Genomic DNA, 17394 nt, shown 5'->3' with positions numbered 1-17394 from the left:
AGAGAACCTGGACCATTACCTAGCACTTGGGACCACAACACTGGCTTGGAACATAACTCTGCACACAGACCAGAAAAATGTACGGGACCTTAAGCTCACTTCTTGTATCAAATGCTGACCATTATACTTATCTCCCATCTCTGCTTAATGGCAGGTGATGGCTTAAATAAATAACTTGATTGGTTATGAGCTAGGAAAAAAAAAAAAGATTTTTTAATTTACAGCTCCTCTCAGCAGTGTATTTCACTCAGTCCGCGTGTTCTGCTCCCCACTCTGCCTCTGGTGAATCCTCTCACCCCCTGCAACTCTGGCCTACACCCCAGCTCTTGTACGCATAAATAAATAAAAATAAATCTTTAAGGGCCTTCCTGGTGGTGCAAAGGGTTAAGCACCATACTATGAAGCAATCCGCAGCCCCTGCAGCATAAGTTCGATCCCCGGCCGTCCAGGGAGCAACCCACATAGCGCAGCAGACCTCTCCTGACTCGCCCGCTGCACCCCTCAGCAGTGTATTTCAGTCAGTCTGCCTGTTCTGCTCCCCACTCTGTCTCTGGTGAATCCTCTCATCCCCCACACCTCTGGCCCATACCCCAGTTTTTGCATAAAGAAATAAATATTTAAAAACAAACAAACAAATAAATAAATAAATCCTAAAAAAAAAAAAAAAAAAGAAAGAAAGAAGGGGCCTCCCTGGTGGTGCAAGGGGTTAAGACACAACCTATGAAGCTCACTGCAGCCACTACAGCACAAGTTCAATCCCCGGCCTAGGAGGTGATCCACATGGCGCGGCAGACCTCTCCTGACTCTCCCGCTGCTCCCCTCAGCAGTGTATTTCAGTCAATCTGCCTGTTCTGTTCCCCCCCCCCTCTGTCTCTAGTGAATCCCCTCACCCCCCAAAACTCTGGCCTGTACCTGGTTCTTGTATGCATAAATAAATCTTAAAAAAAAAGAAAGAAAGAAAATGAAAGGCAAAAAATGGTAAACAGAGGTTAAATCCTTCACTATTTCAGAGGATTTTTGCTGGATTGAATTGTTGCAGCTTTCTTTTCTTCCCCAACCTTGACCTGCCCTTATTTCTTCTCCTTACCTCTTCCCACCAGAGAAAGAAGCACTGAAATCTGCTTCTCATTTCATCTGCTTTTCATTTTCATCTGACAGTGCTGCAGCCTCCTCAATATGGATCTCTGTCTTTTTCTTTCTGTCTCTTCATTCTAGAAAAGGTAAGCTGATAGTTGGGGGAAGATGAGGCTGGGAGGCCTCTGCCTTCCTCCTTGTGAGTGTCTCATTCTCTGGCAACTGATCCCCTTGGGGAAATACTGGCAGAGGTAGCAGCACCAGGTTATGAGCGTGGTTTCAGCCACAACCAGAGGGAACACAGACAGGAAGCCCTGTTGAGTGTGAGGGCCTGTGTGGAGCTTTGTCAGGAAGAACTTTGAATGTAGAGAATTTGAAAGGGGGCCCAGAGGTCTGGGTGCATTAGATGATCTTTATCCCACATCTCCATGTGTCGTACATGAGACTTGGAGAATCAAGGTGCTCAGGCTCACCCCAGTGAAGAGAACCCCAGGAGCCCCTCCTTGCCGGCCGCTGTCAAGATGGTCACTCCTAGAGGCTAGAAACACCTCAGTGAAGCCCTGTGGGTTACCCCCCCACCGAGGTTAACCCAACCTGCCCCAGGGTGCTCGGAGGACTGTCTGAAAACTCTCAAAAGCAACTAGACTCCCAGCGGGGTTGGGCCATGAGCCTGGTCACTATGGTCTACCCAGCTGCTCCAGGGAACCACCTCTACCCAAGCCTCCTTTCATGACCCTTGACTTCCATTCACTGTAACCCAGGAAAACTTCATGGTCTCTCCCCCAACAACTCTACCTTTGCATGTATTTGTTTCTTTGATACTATTGATTAGAGGATAAAATATTTAAATGAAATTATATTCATCCTCTTCTGTGTGTGTGTGTGTGTGTGTGTGTGTGTGTGTGTGTGTGTGTGTACTCAGACAGGAGAGCTATGTGTAGGGGGCAGAGGTAGCCAGAAAAATATTGTGGCGCTTGAACTTGAACTCAACTGGACATCGGCGCGTGGACGAGAGGAGAGGAACCAACATTAATGTACGTTCTACATAAGCACTGTCCTTACATTGGCTCATTTAATCCCTCACGACACCTGTGGTAGAAGCCCTGTTCTCCCTGTGCCCACAAGGAAGCTGAGTTTCAAGCAGTTTAAATAATTGACCTAAGTCCGCATTGCTAAGTGTCAAGCTGAGATTCAAACCCAGATCTCGCTTCGCTTCCGTTTCATCCTGCCTCAGGTTGGTAGAAAGCACCTATAAGAGCATTCTAGAAAGAGCATTCTAGAAAGAGCTCTAGAAGAGCATTCTGTTTGAGGGAGCAGGAGGTGTGAGGATCGGAGGCTGGAATGAGCAGGATGCCTGTGAAAATGAGCGACTAAATCATCAGGTAGCAAGCCTTCCAGCTACTGAGGAACAGAGGGTGGGACTTCCCAGGCAGTTCCGCCCACTGCCGAGGATTGCAACAGGGGAGGGTGGGGGTAAGGGCTCTGAGGTTCCTGGAAGGTGACTGAAGCCAAAGCCCACGAGGCTGGCACTGTGCCCTTTATGTGGTTAAAACTGGCTCCGCCCAATGGTGCCGGGATGGGAGAGACCTGGCTTAGGGGCTAGCTCCTGGAAGTTTAGCCACTGTCTCCCCTCCACCCACTGCTGCATCCTAGTCCCAATTCTCTCTCAGCATCAGGCTGCCTGTTGGCTTCGGTTCTGTCCCAAGTGTTCTACCAGAGTCTGAGCTTCAGATAGACTTCTCGGTTCCTCGACCCCGAGACTCTCTGGCCTCCAGGCTTCTAAGCTTTCGTCTCTTAATAATGATAGCCTCACATTCATATTGATCTCAGTTTCTCTTCCCAGCAAGTCCACTAAATAGGTACGATCATCATTTCCTTCATTTTTCGGGTAAGGAAACAAAGCTCAGAAAGGTTGGGTTGCCCCAAGCCACAGAACCAGTAATGTGGGGACTCAAGTTCAGGTCTTAAGATTCAAGATCTATCCCTCCCTCATTCTACAACATAGGACTCGGCCTTTCTCTCTCGTGGTTTAGAATTAAGCCCCAAGGGTTGTTTCTCTTGGACACTTATGAACTCATCTATCCACCTTCATCCATTTGAGGTTTGGTGCCCTGGCTCCACTAGCAGGCCAGAACTCCTTTTTTATTTTTTATTTGTTCTTTACTATTTTTTTATTTATGCATACAGAGCTGGGGTGTAGGCCAGAGGTATGGGGGTGAGAGGCTTCACCAGAGATAGAGCGGGGACCAGAACAGGCAGACTGACACTGACAAAATGCACTGCTGAGGGGAGCAGCGGGGAGACAGGAGAGGTCTGCTGCTCCATGTGGGTAGCTCCCTGGCCTGGGATTGAACTCGCACCACAGTGGCTGCAGGATAGCTTCATAGTGCTGAAACTCAACCCCTTGTGCCACCAGGGAGGCCTGGAGGTCATAACTCTTAAGGTCTCAGTCCTATCCTGGAACCTTGAAAGCCCCAAACTCTTTCAACTGAAAGTGGGGTCAGTTCCTCTCAACTCCTGGGTTAATCCTCTAAGATTTCTTATCAATGCAAAGGAACCTCCTCAAAGATTTCATATATTATCTTTATGTGAACGAGAACATAAGGAAAAACCAGGGGGTGGCTTAGAAGGTCTGGCAACACCATCTGGCCTCAGTTTGTATCTCCCCCCCTTTACTTTAGTAAGAGGGGCCTCACTCTTGCCTGGTCCCAGACTCCTTCCACCACCTCCCCCAGTCATCAGGGTAACCGCCAGGCTCTGCTGCCTAGGATAACGCCCAGCCCTCCCCTTGCCCCCTGTGGCTGCCTCCCCTTTCCGTCTGTTGAGAGAGGAAGCCAGGGGGTGGCGGGTGCAGCCCTGCAGGGCACTGATAAAGGGCCAGCCCTGCCCCCGCCCTCTGGGGCCACTGCGGTCAGAGCAGCAGGCCAGCCGGCATGGCAGCCCTCTGGGACCCATGGGCCTCCCCTGGTCCCACCTCTACCGCCCCGCCCTTCTCGGGAACTGGTTGCATAACCCGGTGGAGTGTTTGGCAACACTGCTTGTGGCTTGACCTGATGCTGGTGTTAGTGTGCACGCGCAGTGGGATGTGGGTGGGGGTGGGTTGACTAGGGGTGACAATAAGTCAGCCTTCTGGAGATGGGTAAGCAGCATGGATGGAGAATGGTGTAACAGCAAAGATATGTGGCCACATTTCCCCCCATATTCTGACTCTACTACCTTGGCTGAAGTGGGAGAATCTTCTTTGGGATAGGAAAATCCTAGGTGTCCTGCCTTGCCAAGCCACAGGTACTGACCAACCCATTCAGGCTCCCAAGTCCCTGTTTGTTTTTTTTTAAAGATTTATTTTTTTTATACAAGAAATGGGTACAGGCCACAGGTGCGGGAGAGTGAAAAAATTCACCAGAGACAGAGCGGGGAGCAGAACGGGTAGATGGACCGAAAACACTGCTGAGGGGAGCAGCGGGCAAGACAGGAGAGGTCTGCGGCGCCGTGTGGGCAGCTCCCTGGCAGGCCAAGAATTGAACCAGCACTGCAGAGGCTGGTGACAGCTTCACAGCACTGTGCTCAACCCACTGCACCACCAGGGAGGTCCTCCCAACCCCCTGTTAATGGTAAATCAAACAAAGGAGACTAAGTAAAGCGGGAAGGTGTGGTCTGCTGACATCAGGAATCTGAGAGGAGCGGTGGAAAGGAACCATTATCTCCCCTGAGGGCAGAAAGGGTCTTTGGAAGCTGGACACAAGCTGGAAACCCAAGTAACCAGCCTATTCCTGCAGGGTGGGGTTGGGGGTGAAACAGGACTGACACCTCCACCTGGCCAGTCACCTAAGTGTCGGCTCTCTGTTCATTTAGCTCAGCATACCTGATCATGTCTGCCCCCCTAAGTAAGTAGTAAATGCTTCAAATGCTTCTATGAACTCCTGTTGCTTAGAGGGTGAAACACCCTCCACCCCCCAGCTCTCCCATCAAGACACCTTACAATCCAGCCCCAGCCAGACGCCTCAGGCTTATTTTCTACTTCCTGACCCACCCCCATTCTCAAAATCTACTTCTAAGCTAAAACTATTCACTGCTGTGTTGTGCCTCTGTGCCTACACATCTTGGCTTGGAATACTCCTCCCCTTCTCTGTCCTGCGAACTCCTACTCATTCTCCACAACCCAGCTGGATTCGCCTCTGTGATATGACACATGAAGCCTTCCATGAATTTCACCAGGCAGAAATTCTACTCCACGGCACCATATAGACCTTTATTAATGTAATTCCCCTACTAGTCTCTGAGTGAGGACATACACGATGTCTATTTATTTCTCTTTGCGTTCCTGGAGTGTAAGACATATAGATACTTAAAACATATTTGCTGAATGAATGAATGATGAGGCTTGTAGTATCCATAATTGTATTTACAATACCATAAACACTGTCCTGCATTGATTGTTTTCATTCAGTAAATGTTTGTGGACTTGCTGTAACCTGATATCATTAGACTATCGCCACCCCTCATCCCTCAACCCCTCGCTATGCAAGTGAGAGAGCTATATCTGAATGTCCCGTACATGACCTAGATTCATGTCCAGGTCATCAAGAGATTAGGACCCCACGAGTGACATGTAATGCAGCTGTGGGTCACCTCCTGGATGGAACTCAAAACATTTAACTTTGGGTTTGGCATGGGTGGTGATCAATTCCATATACAGGCGCCAAGCTCCTGTCATACCACAGAGCCTCTCGAGTTGCTTGGTGTGTTGATGAGTTGTGGGGGTCCCCAGGAAGAACTGGGGTGGCTGATGTGGTGGTGTCATTGTGAAAAACACTTGGAAGACTCTTCACAGCTACTCTTTATCAACTGGGCAGAATATTTTCATTTAATTTTAATGGTGAACACAGTCCTGTTAGAGAGTGCTTGCTGAATGCCAGCCAGCCTTGGGGTGCCACCTATCTGCCTCCCTAGGGTCTTTGTTGCCAGTTAAACTTGAACACCATAAAAAAGAAAAAAAAGTAGGCTGCAGTTGTAAGGATTGAAGTTAGACATAGGAAGGACTGTCCTAAGAGCTGAAAATTGCTAAAGCCAGTCTCTGCAGAGAGATCTATTTGGCCTGAGGCTTGGGTTATGTGTTGGAGGCAAAGGGATGAATGAGTGACTTCTGGGGTTACTTATTGGCCAGACAAAGAGCTGCTGGGAGGTACTGGGGAGTGAAACTGATCTCTTACACATGGGTCCTGGCCTGCCCAAGATATGTGGCTGCCATGTGGTTGGGGTGCCTTGCCTGAAAGGCAGACAGAGGGCACCAGGATCTCCTTTAAGGGAGGTGAATAATGTCCCTGCTGCCCCCCCCACCTTATAACTGACAACAAGCCTGGCCAAGAAAGAGGCCTTTGTCCTAGGACATCTGAAGCTGCAGGGGGAGGGGATAAGGCTATAGGTGAAAGGACACATCAAAGCCTTGGGGCTGCACCTCCCCAAAATAGCTCCTGTACCTTTTCCCCAGAACCTAGCTTCTCCTTAAAGAAAAACAGAGCCCCAAATGTCCTCCTGTCCTGGGGTTCCACATATCTAGTCCTTACCGTTAGCTGCCCCCCACCTTGCTGTGACTCAGTTTCCCTGTCCCTAAGCAAGTCAAGGGGGCAGAGGGAAAGAGATTGCAACCTGTGTCAAGTTTAGAGGTGACTGCTGGTGGGACATCAGATCGGAACTCATCCTGTGCCTGGGAGAAGCGCCACCGGCTGGACTCCTGGGCTGAAAAGGCGGGTTGGGAGAGGCTGGGAGCCTGGTGTGCCCCCGCGGGCCCGGGAGCAAGGTGGGGGCGGGGTGTGGGCAGAAACCACACCGGGCTCAAGTTTCCTCTCTTGGCCAGAGGGGGCAGGAGGAGAGGAGGGCTGCGGGGAAAGGGGAGGGTTGGAGGAAGGACGGAGAGCTCAGGCCGAGGGCTTCAGAGAGAAGGCTGGTGCGCCTGCCTGCCCAGAGCTCCCCACGCTCAGCCAGAGCCTCCACACTCAGCGCTCAGCTATGGCCTCAGGGTGGGGCCCAGCGCTCCCCAGTTCTGGGAGGTAGCAGAGCTCCTCATCCAGGAGGTGTCAGCTCAGGCCCACCCTCCTCAGAGACAGCATTGAAGCGTCATCTCTCTCCTCACCCTGCCTGGACCCTGCCACAGGTGCCTGGGGTGGGGGTTGGAAAAGGGACTCCTGTGGGATCTGGGGGGCCAGATGGGGAGGTGAAAGAGGGAGAGGAGGAAAATAACCAACTTTCGGCACAGCCCTAGCTTAGATCTCAGGCCTTGCTCCTGGTTTAGGAATTTGACATCTTTGGAGATTCCTCTGGGAGAAGATCGAGATGGTTTCTCGAGCCCTCTGGGATTCTTGATATGAGAAACTGTGCATGGGGACCAGTCAGTGGTCCCCTGAGATGTGGGGAAGTGACCTTGAGTGACCTCATAACAGGCTGGCTGCCTTGGGAGAGCCAGTAGACTCTCAGGTATATGGTGCCACCCTCCCGCTATTCCACTCCATCCTGCTGCCCTGTCCAGCCAGCGGGGACACGGGGGCAAGCCGAGGAACTGGAGACACTGGATGCCTGGGTTGCTGAGAAGGATGGGGCGGGAAGGGGAGGTGTGCTGAGTTCTTGCCTCCCTTTGCCCCTGCTCAGGGTCTGGAGCTGTGAGATCAGCTGGACCTGGAAGGGAGAGGAAGGCATCCCACCCCCAGTGTAGCTCCTTCCCTTGAGACATCTTGGCAGCTTGGGAGGTAGGAGCCTAGGGATCAGTGGAGAAGAGACGAGGCATCATTCTGCCGGGGCTGGCACTCTAATCATTGGCCTCCAAAGGACTGGATTTTGGGTCTTGGGAGCCAATAGCAGAAACTTGTCCCCCTGCCCTTGTTCTTATGCACCTAAGTCATGTATCGTCCCAGGGACTACTGGATCTCACTCTGATCAAATCTGTCCCCACCCTTTTCTTCCATTCTGTTTGTTTCTGTCTCGCCGCTGTATTACTCGGCCTCTTTGGGGATCCTTCCTAATCTTTCCAAAGAGTTTGCTCACCTGCATACCCTAAATTTCACTGATCTTTCCCCATCCTTTTTCTGCCTCTCATTGACACCAGAGTGTTAGAATGAGCCTCAGAACATGGTCCCTGAGGCTCTTGTCTCAGTGTTTAGAGACTTAGGACATCAATTGAGGCATCGCCCCAGGACACCCCCCCCCCCAAAGGGTCCCCATCCAGCATCCTTATGCCTCAGGATACTCTCTGGGAGTACTCAGGGATTGGTCTAGCATCTTTCTGGGTACAACCATCAGGATGAGAGTTAAGGAGTGTGGGTTATAGTCCCTGGAGCCAGCTCAAGCCCTACCTGTTATGCAATGTTGGAGAGCAAGAAGGTGTGTGACCTCCAAGTGCAGAGTAAGATGGAACTGGTTAGAAGTCAAAGGAAATGGGAATCCACTGCACCTTCCAAGTATCTGCACCCTCCATGATGTTCTATTTGATCCAGCGTTGGCTGTATTCTCCCCGCGACCTAGACCACTGACTGCTCAGCTCATCCTCAGAAAGGTAGCTCCTACATCTGGTGTATAGACCACTCCCCACCCTCGAGTTTCGGGGGGAAAAAAATACTCTCCTTTTGGTCTAGTACCAGCTTGTCACTGCACCAGAGAGCTGGTGGGAGCGGGCCCCAGAGTTTCTCCTAAACTCCCTCTTCCTCAACCTCCTACCTCCTCCAGCTCCCGTTCTGAATGTTCATTTTCCTGTCCCAGGGTGACAGGGAAGTGGAGCTCCCGATCTCCATGAGAAAGGGATGATATTTGGTCTCCTGCTGGGGCAGCCTTGTATTCAGTCTTGCCTGGGTTTGAAGCTAGCAGAAACCTGGAGATTGTTTGTTGGGCTCCTTTCTGGCTTTGTCCTCTTCCTGTAAATCCACACAGCTGGACAGTTCAGCGTCTCTCAAAGCACAATGGGGCACTGGCATCAGAAATGCCGGGGAGCTTGTTAAAATACTGATTGCTGGGCACCATGCCTGTGAGCTCCATTCAGCAGGCCTAGGGTGGCTTTTAGGGTCCTGTGTCTTTACGAGTCCCCTGGGTGAACGTGGCACACAGTTCAATGTGACTGCCCGGGCCAGGTGAGTTTGCTGCCTCTTACAGCAAGGAGCTTCTCCAGCTCAGTCTCCATGTAATGCAAAAGACTGCACGTGACGCTACGTGCCCAAGGACACGCGTGCAGGCCACAGACCCTCGTCTCCGCCTCCTAGGGCAGCATCTTGTACTGCGCCTGAGAGTCAGATCCGGGAAGATATATGGAGGGACAAAGGGCGGGGGATACAAAGAACTATGAGGCAAGAGTCATGGTCCCTGCCCCCTAAACCCCTTCTCCATTCACTTTGCCTTTGGGCAATTTCCGCCAGAACCTGGGTGGGGGAGTACGCAGGGGTTCCGGTGTTGAAATGGCATCCTGGACAGACATAAACACCCCACCCACTCTGCCCAGTGGCCAAGGGCCTGGGCCTGCACCAACTCCCGGCTCGGGATGGCAACAGAACAAAGGGGTGGGGGCAGGGGCTGGGGAGATTCTCCTTCAAAAGGATGATGGCAGTTCTCATAGTTTCATGGTAAGTCCAAGAGCGGATTCCATATTAACTGGCTGTGATAGACCATCCTTGTGGGATCTAAGGTCATGAAATAGGTCCTGTAGGTTTCCCTCCCCCCCAGCATGCCTGCCGCGACTGAGAGGGCGAGGTGAGGGGTGGGGGGCTTTTGGGGAGGAGGACCCAAGTGAGGTGTCTTGTCCTAAGAGATCAGGAGGCCCCTGACAAATCTATTGGGAATGCCTTGCCCAGCGCAGGGGGAAAGAGGAATGGAGTAGAGAGGAATGGATGGGAGGGGACAGGATGAGGAGAGGGACTGGCAAGCGGAGATGAAGACAGGGATGAGCGTTGATGAGAATATTAAACTGGGGGACAAAAGGGACCTCTGAGTTCAACGTGTTCAACTCCCTGGTTTTACAAATGAGGAAACAGAGACTCAGAAGTGAGACAGTTGCCCAATGTCACACTAGTGCATGGTGCCAGTCTGCAGCCAGGGGCCAGAAGGGCGATGGAGGGGCGTGTGTATGCAGGACTCTACAGAGATATTCCCCAGAAGAGAAAAGAGACTAAGAGCCCACAGAAAGAAGTGGCTGACGGAGGCTGCCAACGGAGGCTGGGAGTGCGGAGGCAGGAATGATGCAGGCGGGAGCCTGGAAGATGGTATCGGCAGCAGAATCAGTCAGTAGAGGTTCCAGACCTGACCCCGCTATCTACCAGCGTGGCTCTCAATTTCTGAATGGACCTTCTAGAATCTTTTCAAAAAGCAATCTCATAAAAAAGCAAATACTTGACAAATACTTAAGAAGTCTTTGCTGTGGCTGTTTTATTACCTTAGGAACCGCCCCCCGCCCCCCGCTGTGTGGGCTAGGGTATGGCCAAGCTGACCTGCCCAGACACAGGGCAGAGGTACAGTGTGTGAAGAGACCATTCCTTCTCTGCTGCCTGCCGCTGATAAACCTCTTATCTGAGCCGGGCAGGGGCGCTAGGGCCAGGACAGGAGGAGCGGCAGGGCTGCTATCAACCACCAGGCCGGGGCCATATCTTGGAGAAGGGGAGGGGCTGTCTGCTTGGGTTCTTCCCATAACATACTCCTTGGGGATCCCCAAGCACTCACTCTCCTCTTGGAAGAAAAGACTGAACTAAAATTGAGGACAGAGAAAGAAGGCAGGAACGAACCCTGAGGTTGCCTGAGAAAATGGGGGGCTCCATACCCAGATGTGACAGATGCCATTGCCCTGGCCAGTGCTACAGTTCTGGGGAATAAGAAGTAAGAGAAAGAGGAGCCATCTTGTCAAAAAAAAGAGGTGAAGACCTACGGAGCAACCTAGGCGCTGACATAGCAGGGCGGCACAGCTTGCATGGCAGAAAGACTTTCGAGCTGAAGGCATTGGTGGATGAGTCCAGCAGGAGGGAGGGGTTGGGGTGTAGCCGGAGGGAGCTTGTCCATGGAGGCAGGGCAAAATCCCTGACCCCCACCTAGCAGGAGAGGCACTAACCCCCATTTCTTCTCAATACAGGTTGCTGGGACCATTTGGGTTTGGGGGATCCTAGACCAGGCTCTGGCCCAGTAGGATGCCCCCGTGTCCTCCCCAGCAGAGCAGGAACAGGGTGACACAACTGCCTGCTCTGGAGCTGGGGGAGATGGAACTGACCTGGCAAGAGATCATGTCCATCACTGAGCTGCAGGTGAGTGGGGCTGCGGGGAAGGAAGAGGGAGAGTCTGGCAGGGATGGCGCCAGGAGGCTGCAGCAAGCGGAGCTCAGGGTCTCGAGCTGGAAATAACCCAGGGGTTGGAAAAGGAAGGGTTGGAGCAGGAGGACCGTGGGGTGGAAGACCAGAACATGGACGGGGCGGGAGGAGCAGGGGCTAGGGGTGATGGGGAAAGAAGGATCCGATCCAATTAGGGGCTAAGCCTTCTCAGCAGCCACTCTGCTCACCCCTCTTTATCCTACCTCCTGCTCCCCTTCCCTTTCTCACCTTCTGACTTCCCTCTCCTCCAGCCCTGCCCGTCTTCTTCCTCGCTTCCTCCCCCTGCCCGAAGCAGCTGGGCCCCTCTCCCCCAGGTAGCAGAGTAGTAGTTCAGGGGCCTCGGGAAAGGGGGGTCAGACTATGGCAGGGTCCTCTCCTCCTGCTAGCTGGACAAAGGGGTGTCTGTTGGCCTAACAATGACGCCTTTGTCTCCAGCTGGGCTGGAGCAGGGTGGCTCCCCAATGTGGGTTGGGGGCCTGGTTTTCAGCGTGTTCTGTCCTCCGCACCTGGGCAGGGACAGAGGGGCTGGAGAGGAGAGGGGACAGCGTGTGCCGGCTCTCCAAAGAGCCTCCGTTCCCAGACCTGGGTCTGTGTCACTGGCCCCCTTTTCTCCCCTGCACCAGGCCGGGGCCCTGGGGATCTGCCCCAGCCTCCTCCCACACAACAGCTCCCTCTGCTGGGGACCCAGGGCATAACCAGGGTCTGAACTTGACCCTTTAACCCTGGATAACTGCTGAGGAAAAGGGTTCAGGAGTGTCTTCGATAACCACTCCTTTTCTTCCTGAAGGAAATAAAGAAACCCAGTACGAACTTCCTTCAGGAGGAGAGAGTCCATAATGTTTCTGGTCTGCCCTAGTGACTGACATCCATTTCTGTGTCAGCTATCTTTTTTTTTTTTTTAAGATTTATTTATGCATACAAGAACTGGGGGACAGGCCAGAGGGGTGTGTGTGTGTGTGTGTGTGTGTGTGTGTGGGTGGATGAGAGGATTCACCAGAAACAGAGCAGGGAACAGAACAGGCAGACTGACAAAATACACTGCTGAGGGGAGCAGCAGGCAAGATAGGAGAGGTCTGCTGTGCCATGTGGGTAGCTCCCTGGCTGGCCAGGGATCGAACTCGTGCTGAAGAGGCTGCGAATAGCTTCACAGTGCTGTGCTTAACCCATTGCACCACCAGGGAGGCCCCTGTTTCAGCTGCTTTTTCTTTTTTTTTCTTTCTTTTTGTGGGTCCCTTGCGGTGGCTGGGGATCGAACTAGCGCTGCAGAGGCCATGGGCAGCCTCACAACCCGGCGCTCAACCGCTGCACCACCAGGGGAGGCCCTCTTTTTTTTTTTTTTAAAGATTTATTTATTTATACAAGAACTGGGGTACAGGCCAGAGGCGTGGAAGGGCGAGAGAATTCACCAGAGACAGAGCGGGGAGCAGAACAGGCAGACAACTGAAAACACTGCTGAGGGGAGCAGCGGGCGAGACAGGAGAGGTCTGCTGTGCCATGTGGGTAGCTCCCTGGCTGGCCGGGGATCGAACTCGTGCTGCAGAGGCTGTGAATAGCTTCATAGTGCTTTGCTTAACCCCTTGCACCACCAGGGAGGCCCCTGTTTCAGCTGCTTTTTCTTTTCTTTTTTTTTTTTTTTTTTAAAGATTTATTTATTTATTTATACAAGAACTGGGGTACAAGCCAGAGGCATGGAAGGGCGAGAGAATTCACCAGAGACAGAGCGGGGAGCAGAACAGGCAGACGATCGAAAACACTGCCGAGGGGAGCAGCGGGCGAGACAGGAGAGGTCTGCCACGCCTCAGCTGCTTTTTTCTTAGACTAGCTGCATCACAATTTTGCAAGAAACTTCTCATGATCTTCAGCACTTTTCTGTTCCCTTGTTTCTATCTCACCGGGTCTTTCAGAAGGACCCAGCTTGGTCCTGAGAGAGAGATGGCTCCTTTTTCTCAGCCTGTCTCCAAACCTTTGTCTTTTTCTTGCAGGGCCTAAATGCTCCAAGTGAGCCATCGTTTGAGCCTCCAGCCCCAACTCCATACACTGGACCCCCACTGCCTCCAACTTACTGCCCCTGCTCTATCCACCCTGATGCTGGCTTCCCGCTTCCTCCACCACCTTATGAGCTCCCAGCACCCACGTCTCATGTCCCTGATCCCCCATACTCTTACGGCAACATGGCCATTCCAGTTTCCAAGCCACTGACGCTCTCGGGCCTGCTCAATGAACCTCTCCCAGACCCCTTGCCCTTCTTGGACATTGGGCTGTCAGCGGCGCCACCACCTAAGCCCCAAGAAGACCCAGAATCTGACTCAGGATTATCCCTCAATTATAGTGATGCTGAATCTCTTGAGCTGGAGGGGACAGAGGCTGGTCGGCGGCGTAGCGACTATGTAGAGATGTACCCAGTGGAGTACCCCTACTCACTTATGCACAACTCCTTGGCCCACCCCAACTATGCCTTGCCACCCGCTGATGCCCCCTTAACCTTAGATCCACCCTCGGGCACTGTGCGGGCCAAGCCCCCTGCACGAGGGGAGGCAGGGAGTCGCGATGAGCGGCGGGCCCTGGCCATGAAGATCCCTTTCCCTACGGACAAGATCGTCAACTTGCCGGTAGATGACTTTAATGAGCTACTGGCGAGGTACCCGCTGACAGAGAGCCAGCTGGCACTAGTCCGGGACATCCGACGCAGGGGCAAGAACAAGGTAGCCGCCCAGAACTGTCGCAAGAGGAAGCTGGAGACCATCGTGCAGCTGGAGCGGGAGCTGGAGCGCCTGGGCAGTGAGAGGGAGCGGCTTCTCCGAGCCCGAGGGGAGGCTGACAGGACCCTGGAGGTCATGCGCCAGCAGCTGACTGAGCTATACAGTGACATTTTCCAGCACCTGCGGGATGAAGCAGGCAACAGCTACTCCCCTGAGGAGTATGCGCTGCACCAGGCTGCAGATGGGGCCATCTTCCTGGTGCCCCGGGGGACCAAGATGGAGGCCACAGACTGAGCTGGTCCGGGGTGGGGTGGGCTGGTGATGGAGATTTCCTTCATTCCCTCTGATAAAGGTGCTCTCCACCCAAGACGCAGCGAGAGCTGAGTTCTTTAGACTAAATGGGGACATTGGTAACACCTGGCAGTTGGTGGAAGGGCCAAGCTTTATTTGACTTGTCTGGAAGCAAGGATGTGAGGGGAGGGCTGGGATCTCTCTTCCGATTCAGCTTCCCTGTCTCCAACCTGCACCTTTTGTTTGAGCTTTGGTATATAAAGCGTTCTACAGAAACAGTATTCCACTGTATCTTTGTTTTTGAGGGTGGAAGCTGAGCAATCCTGAGTTCAATAACCTATTGGCGGTGGGGAGGAAACCCTGCCAAGTTCATTTCTTTCCCAAATGAGGTACGCAGAGAATTTGGGCCCCTGCAGTGTGATCTGCTGCTTCCATCCCACTTTTCAAACATGGATAATCAATCTGAGGAACCCCACTCTGTTGTGAGAGGTTCCTATTTATAGAGCTGGGAGAGTCGCCCAAGCAGGTAGACCCTCTATGAGGTTCAGGCCTCTCCTCTGTCCATGGAGCACAGAATACCCACTGGCCTCCTGTTTCAGCCTCCCCCAAAGGATTCCCTGGGTCCTGATGTGCCAGAGCTTGCAGAAGACTGAACGAGGTGCTCTTAATTGGAATGAGACATTTTGGACACGTTTCCGGAAGTTTCATATCCAGGTCTTAGTAAAACCTGCTTCACAGTGGAGTGCAATATACAAAATCTCTCCCACCCCAGGCTGTTAGGCAAACATTACCCAATTCTTGCTTTATATCCCCCCTTCTTCAGATTGTTTTAAGATCTAGTACTTTTTAAAAGATTTTTATTTATGCATACAAAAACTGGGGTGTAGGCCACAGGTGCGGTGGGGGGCTGGGTGAAAGGATTCATCAGAAACGGATGAGGGGATTGAACTTATGTTCCAGTGGCTGGCAATAGCTTGATAATGCTGTCTTTAACCCCTGCGCCACCAGGAAGGCCCTGTAATCTACATTTTTTTACCTGTCACATCTAATAATTTTTAAAATAATTTTTTTTACAGCATAGTTCATTTTTATACAATATATGCTTCACCGTCCCCCACCCCTGTGTAGTGTCCATAGTTTCCTTCCCCAATGCACCCGTGCACCATCACCTCAGTCCCCTGTGCTCCTGTCTCCCTCCTCCTCCCCTGCAGGATGTCTCTGATTTATAACTGGTCCTCAAAGCTGTAAGCACTGTAAATAAAGTGAGGAGACAATGGTCTGCTCTCTTGAAGGTGCACAGCAACAGGAGCACAGCAACCCACCGAGACAAAAGGTAGTACAACATGGCTTCAGAGTGACTGCATTGTGATCCAAAAACTTAAATAAGGCAATTACCTTAAGTCTATTTTCACCTAAAAGACATGGAATCTACGAACAGCCTTGTGCACACAGAGCATAGAGCCAACAGCATTCATAACCGTTTCGTTAGGTTTTTAGCAAACTGATAACCGGATGATGCTCTCCCTCCAAAAAAACCCAAAACTATGTGAAACGCTTAATGTACTCAAGCCACAAATGACTGCCACATGGATCCCATCTCACTCCTTTTTGCTAGGTTGAAAATTAAGTTGTTCTTCTAAAGCCAGTAGGAAAAAAATAATTTGCTCAAGGATTAAATATTGCTTCTGTAACTTTCAGATTATCTTTGAAGATTTTTTAAAAATTATTTTCATCCATACAAGAGCTGGGGTACAGGCCAGACGTGTAGGCATGGGGTGGTGGTGGTGAGAGGATCCACCATAGACAGTGGGGAAACAGAACAGGCAGACTGAAGTACACTGCTGAGGGGAACAGCAGGCAAAGGAGGAGGGGTCTGCTGCGTCCTGTGGGTAGCTCCCTGGCCGGGGATCAAACTCATGCTTGCAGTGGCTGCTGTTAGCTTCATAGGTTGTGTCTTAACCCCTTGTGCAACCAGAGGCCCCCAGACTCATTACCCTTTGAAAGGCTAAGACTTCCATCCTTTACACTGTTAATCTTAACTCTCACTTGAGACTTTTTTGAAGTCTGAGAAAGCTGGCCAATAAATACAACTTGTTTGGCAATGATGAGATTCATTACGTCCCTGCAGAGCTCCCAGCAGATAAACATAGCTCTGAGAAGTGACTCACTGAGCTCAATGGCAGCAGTTGGCTTTTACAACTTTATCTCCTCCTGCCAGGGGAATTACAAAAAGGACATATTCAAGGGAAGCAATGACAAACCACTTACTTCTAAGTGGGTCAAACCATTCCTGCAGCGAGCCATTTATTTCACTTAAAACCATGACACCGAGTAACTTTAATATAGTAAAGAATACAGCACTATCTCTGTATGATATAATCCTTCCTCCGTATCCCAAATTTCAACATTTTAAGCAGTTAATATTGTTGCAGTTTTGTTCAACCATGAGCTTTAAAAAAAAGTACTATCTTCTATATAAGCCCTGAGATTAGATGGATCCAGGACAGCATTGGCAAGGAAGCTTTGATTCTGCTACAAATCTTTCTGGCCTGGGGCCTCCCTGGTGGCACAAGGGGTTAAGCCTCAGCACTATGAAGCTATTGGCAGTCACTGCAGCAGAGTTTGAACCCTGGCCAGGAAGCTACCCATATGGCGCAGCAGACCTGTCTCGCCCGCTGCTCCCCTCAGCAGTGTATTTTAATCAATCCGCCTGTTCTGCTCCCCAATTGCTGTGAGAATCCTCACACTCCCCTCCCCCTACACTTCTTGCCTTTACCTCAGCTCTTGTATGCATAAATAAATCTTCAAAAAAAATCATTATGTGCCCAGAGTCAAACCTGAAAAATGGTAAACAAATATACTACAAAATCAAGAGACAAAAAAGACCCAAGAAACAGAATTAAAGTACTTTATTTAAAAAATAATCCATTCATATAACTGAATGATTTGAGCTGCACAGCAGCTAATGACAACTGCATGGCAGTGACAATGAAGTGCCCAAAGGCTGA

The 17394-nt window shown here is 51.4% G+C and overlaps 1 protein-coding gene across 1 annotated transcript; it reads left to right on the top strand.

Annotated features, from left to right (window-relative positions):
* Positions 1–11204: 11204 nt before the first annotated feature.
* Positions 11205–14405, top strand: NFE2 (nuclear factor, erythroid 2). The gene is made up of 2 exons (XM_084256305.1): positions 11205–11333; positions 13379–14405. The coding sequence occupies exons 1-2, from the start codon at positions 11220–11222 to the stop codon at positions 14387–14389; spliced, it is 1125 nt and encodes a 374-aa protein (XP_084112431.1). The 5' UTR covers positions 11205–11219; the 3' UTR covers positions 14390–14405.
* The last annotated feature ends 2989 nt before the right edge of the window (positions 14406–17394 follow it).

Source organism: Talpa europaea, assembly GCF_964194135.1.
Source record: "Talpa europaea genome assembly, chromosome: 15".
Lineage (NCBI taxonomy): Eukaryota > Metazoa > Chordata > Mammalia > Eulipotyphla > Talpidae > Talpa > Talpa europaea.
The sequence above is the reverse complement of the archived record's forward strand: the minus strand, read 5'-3'. Positions and strand labels throughout refer to the sequence as shown.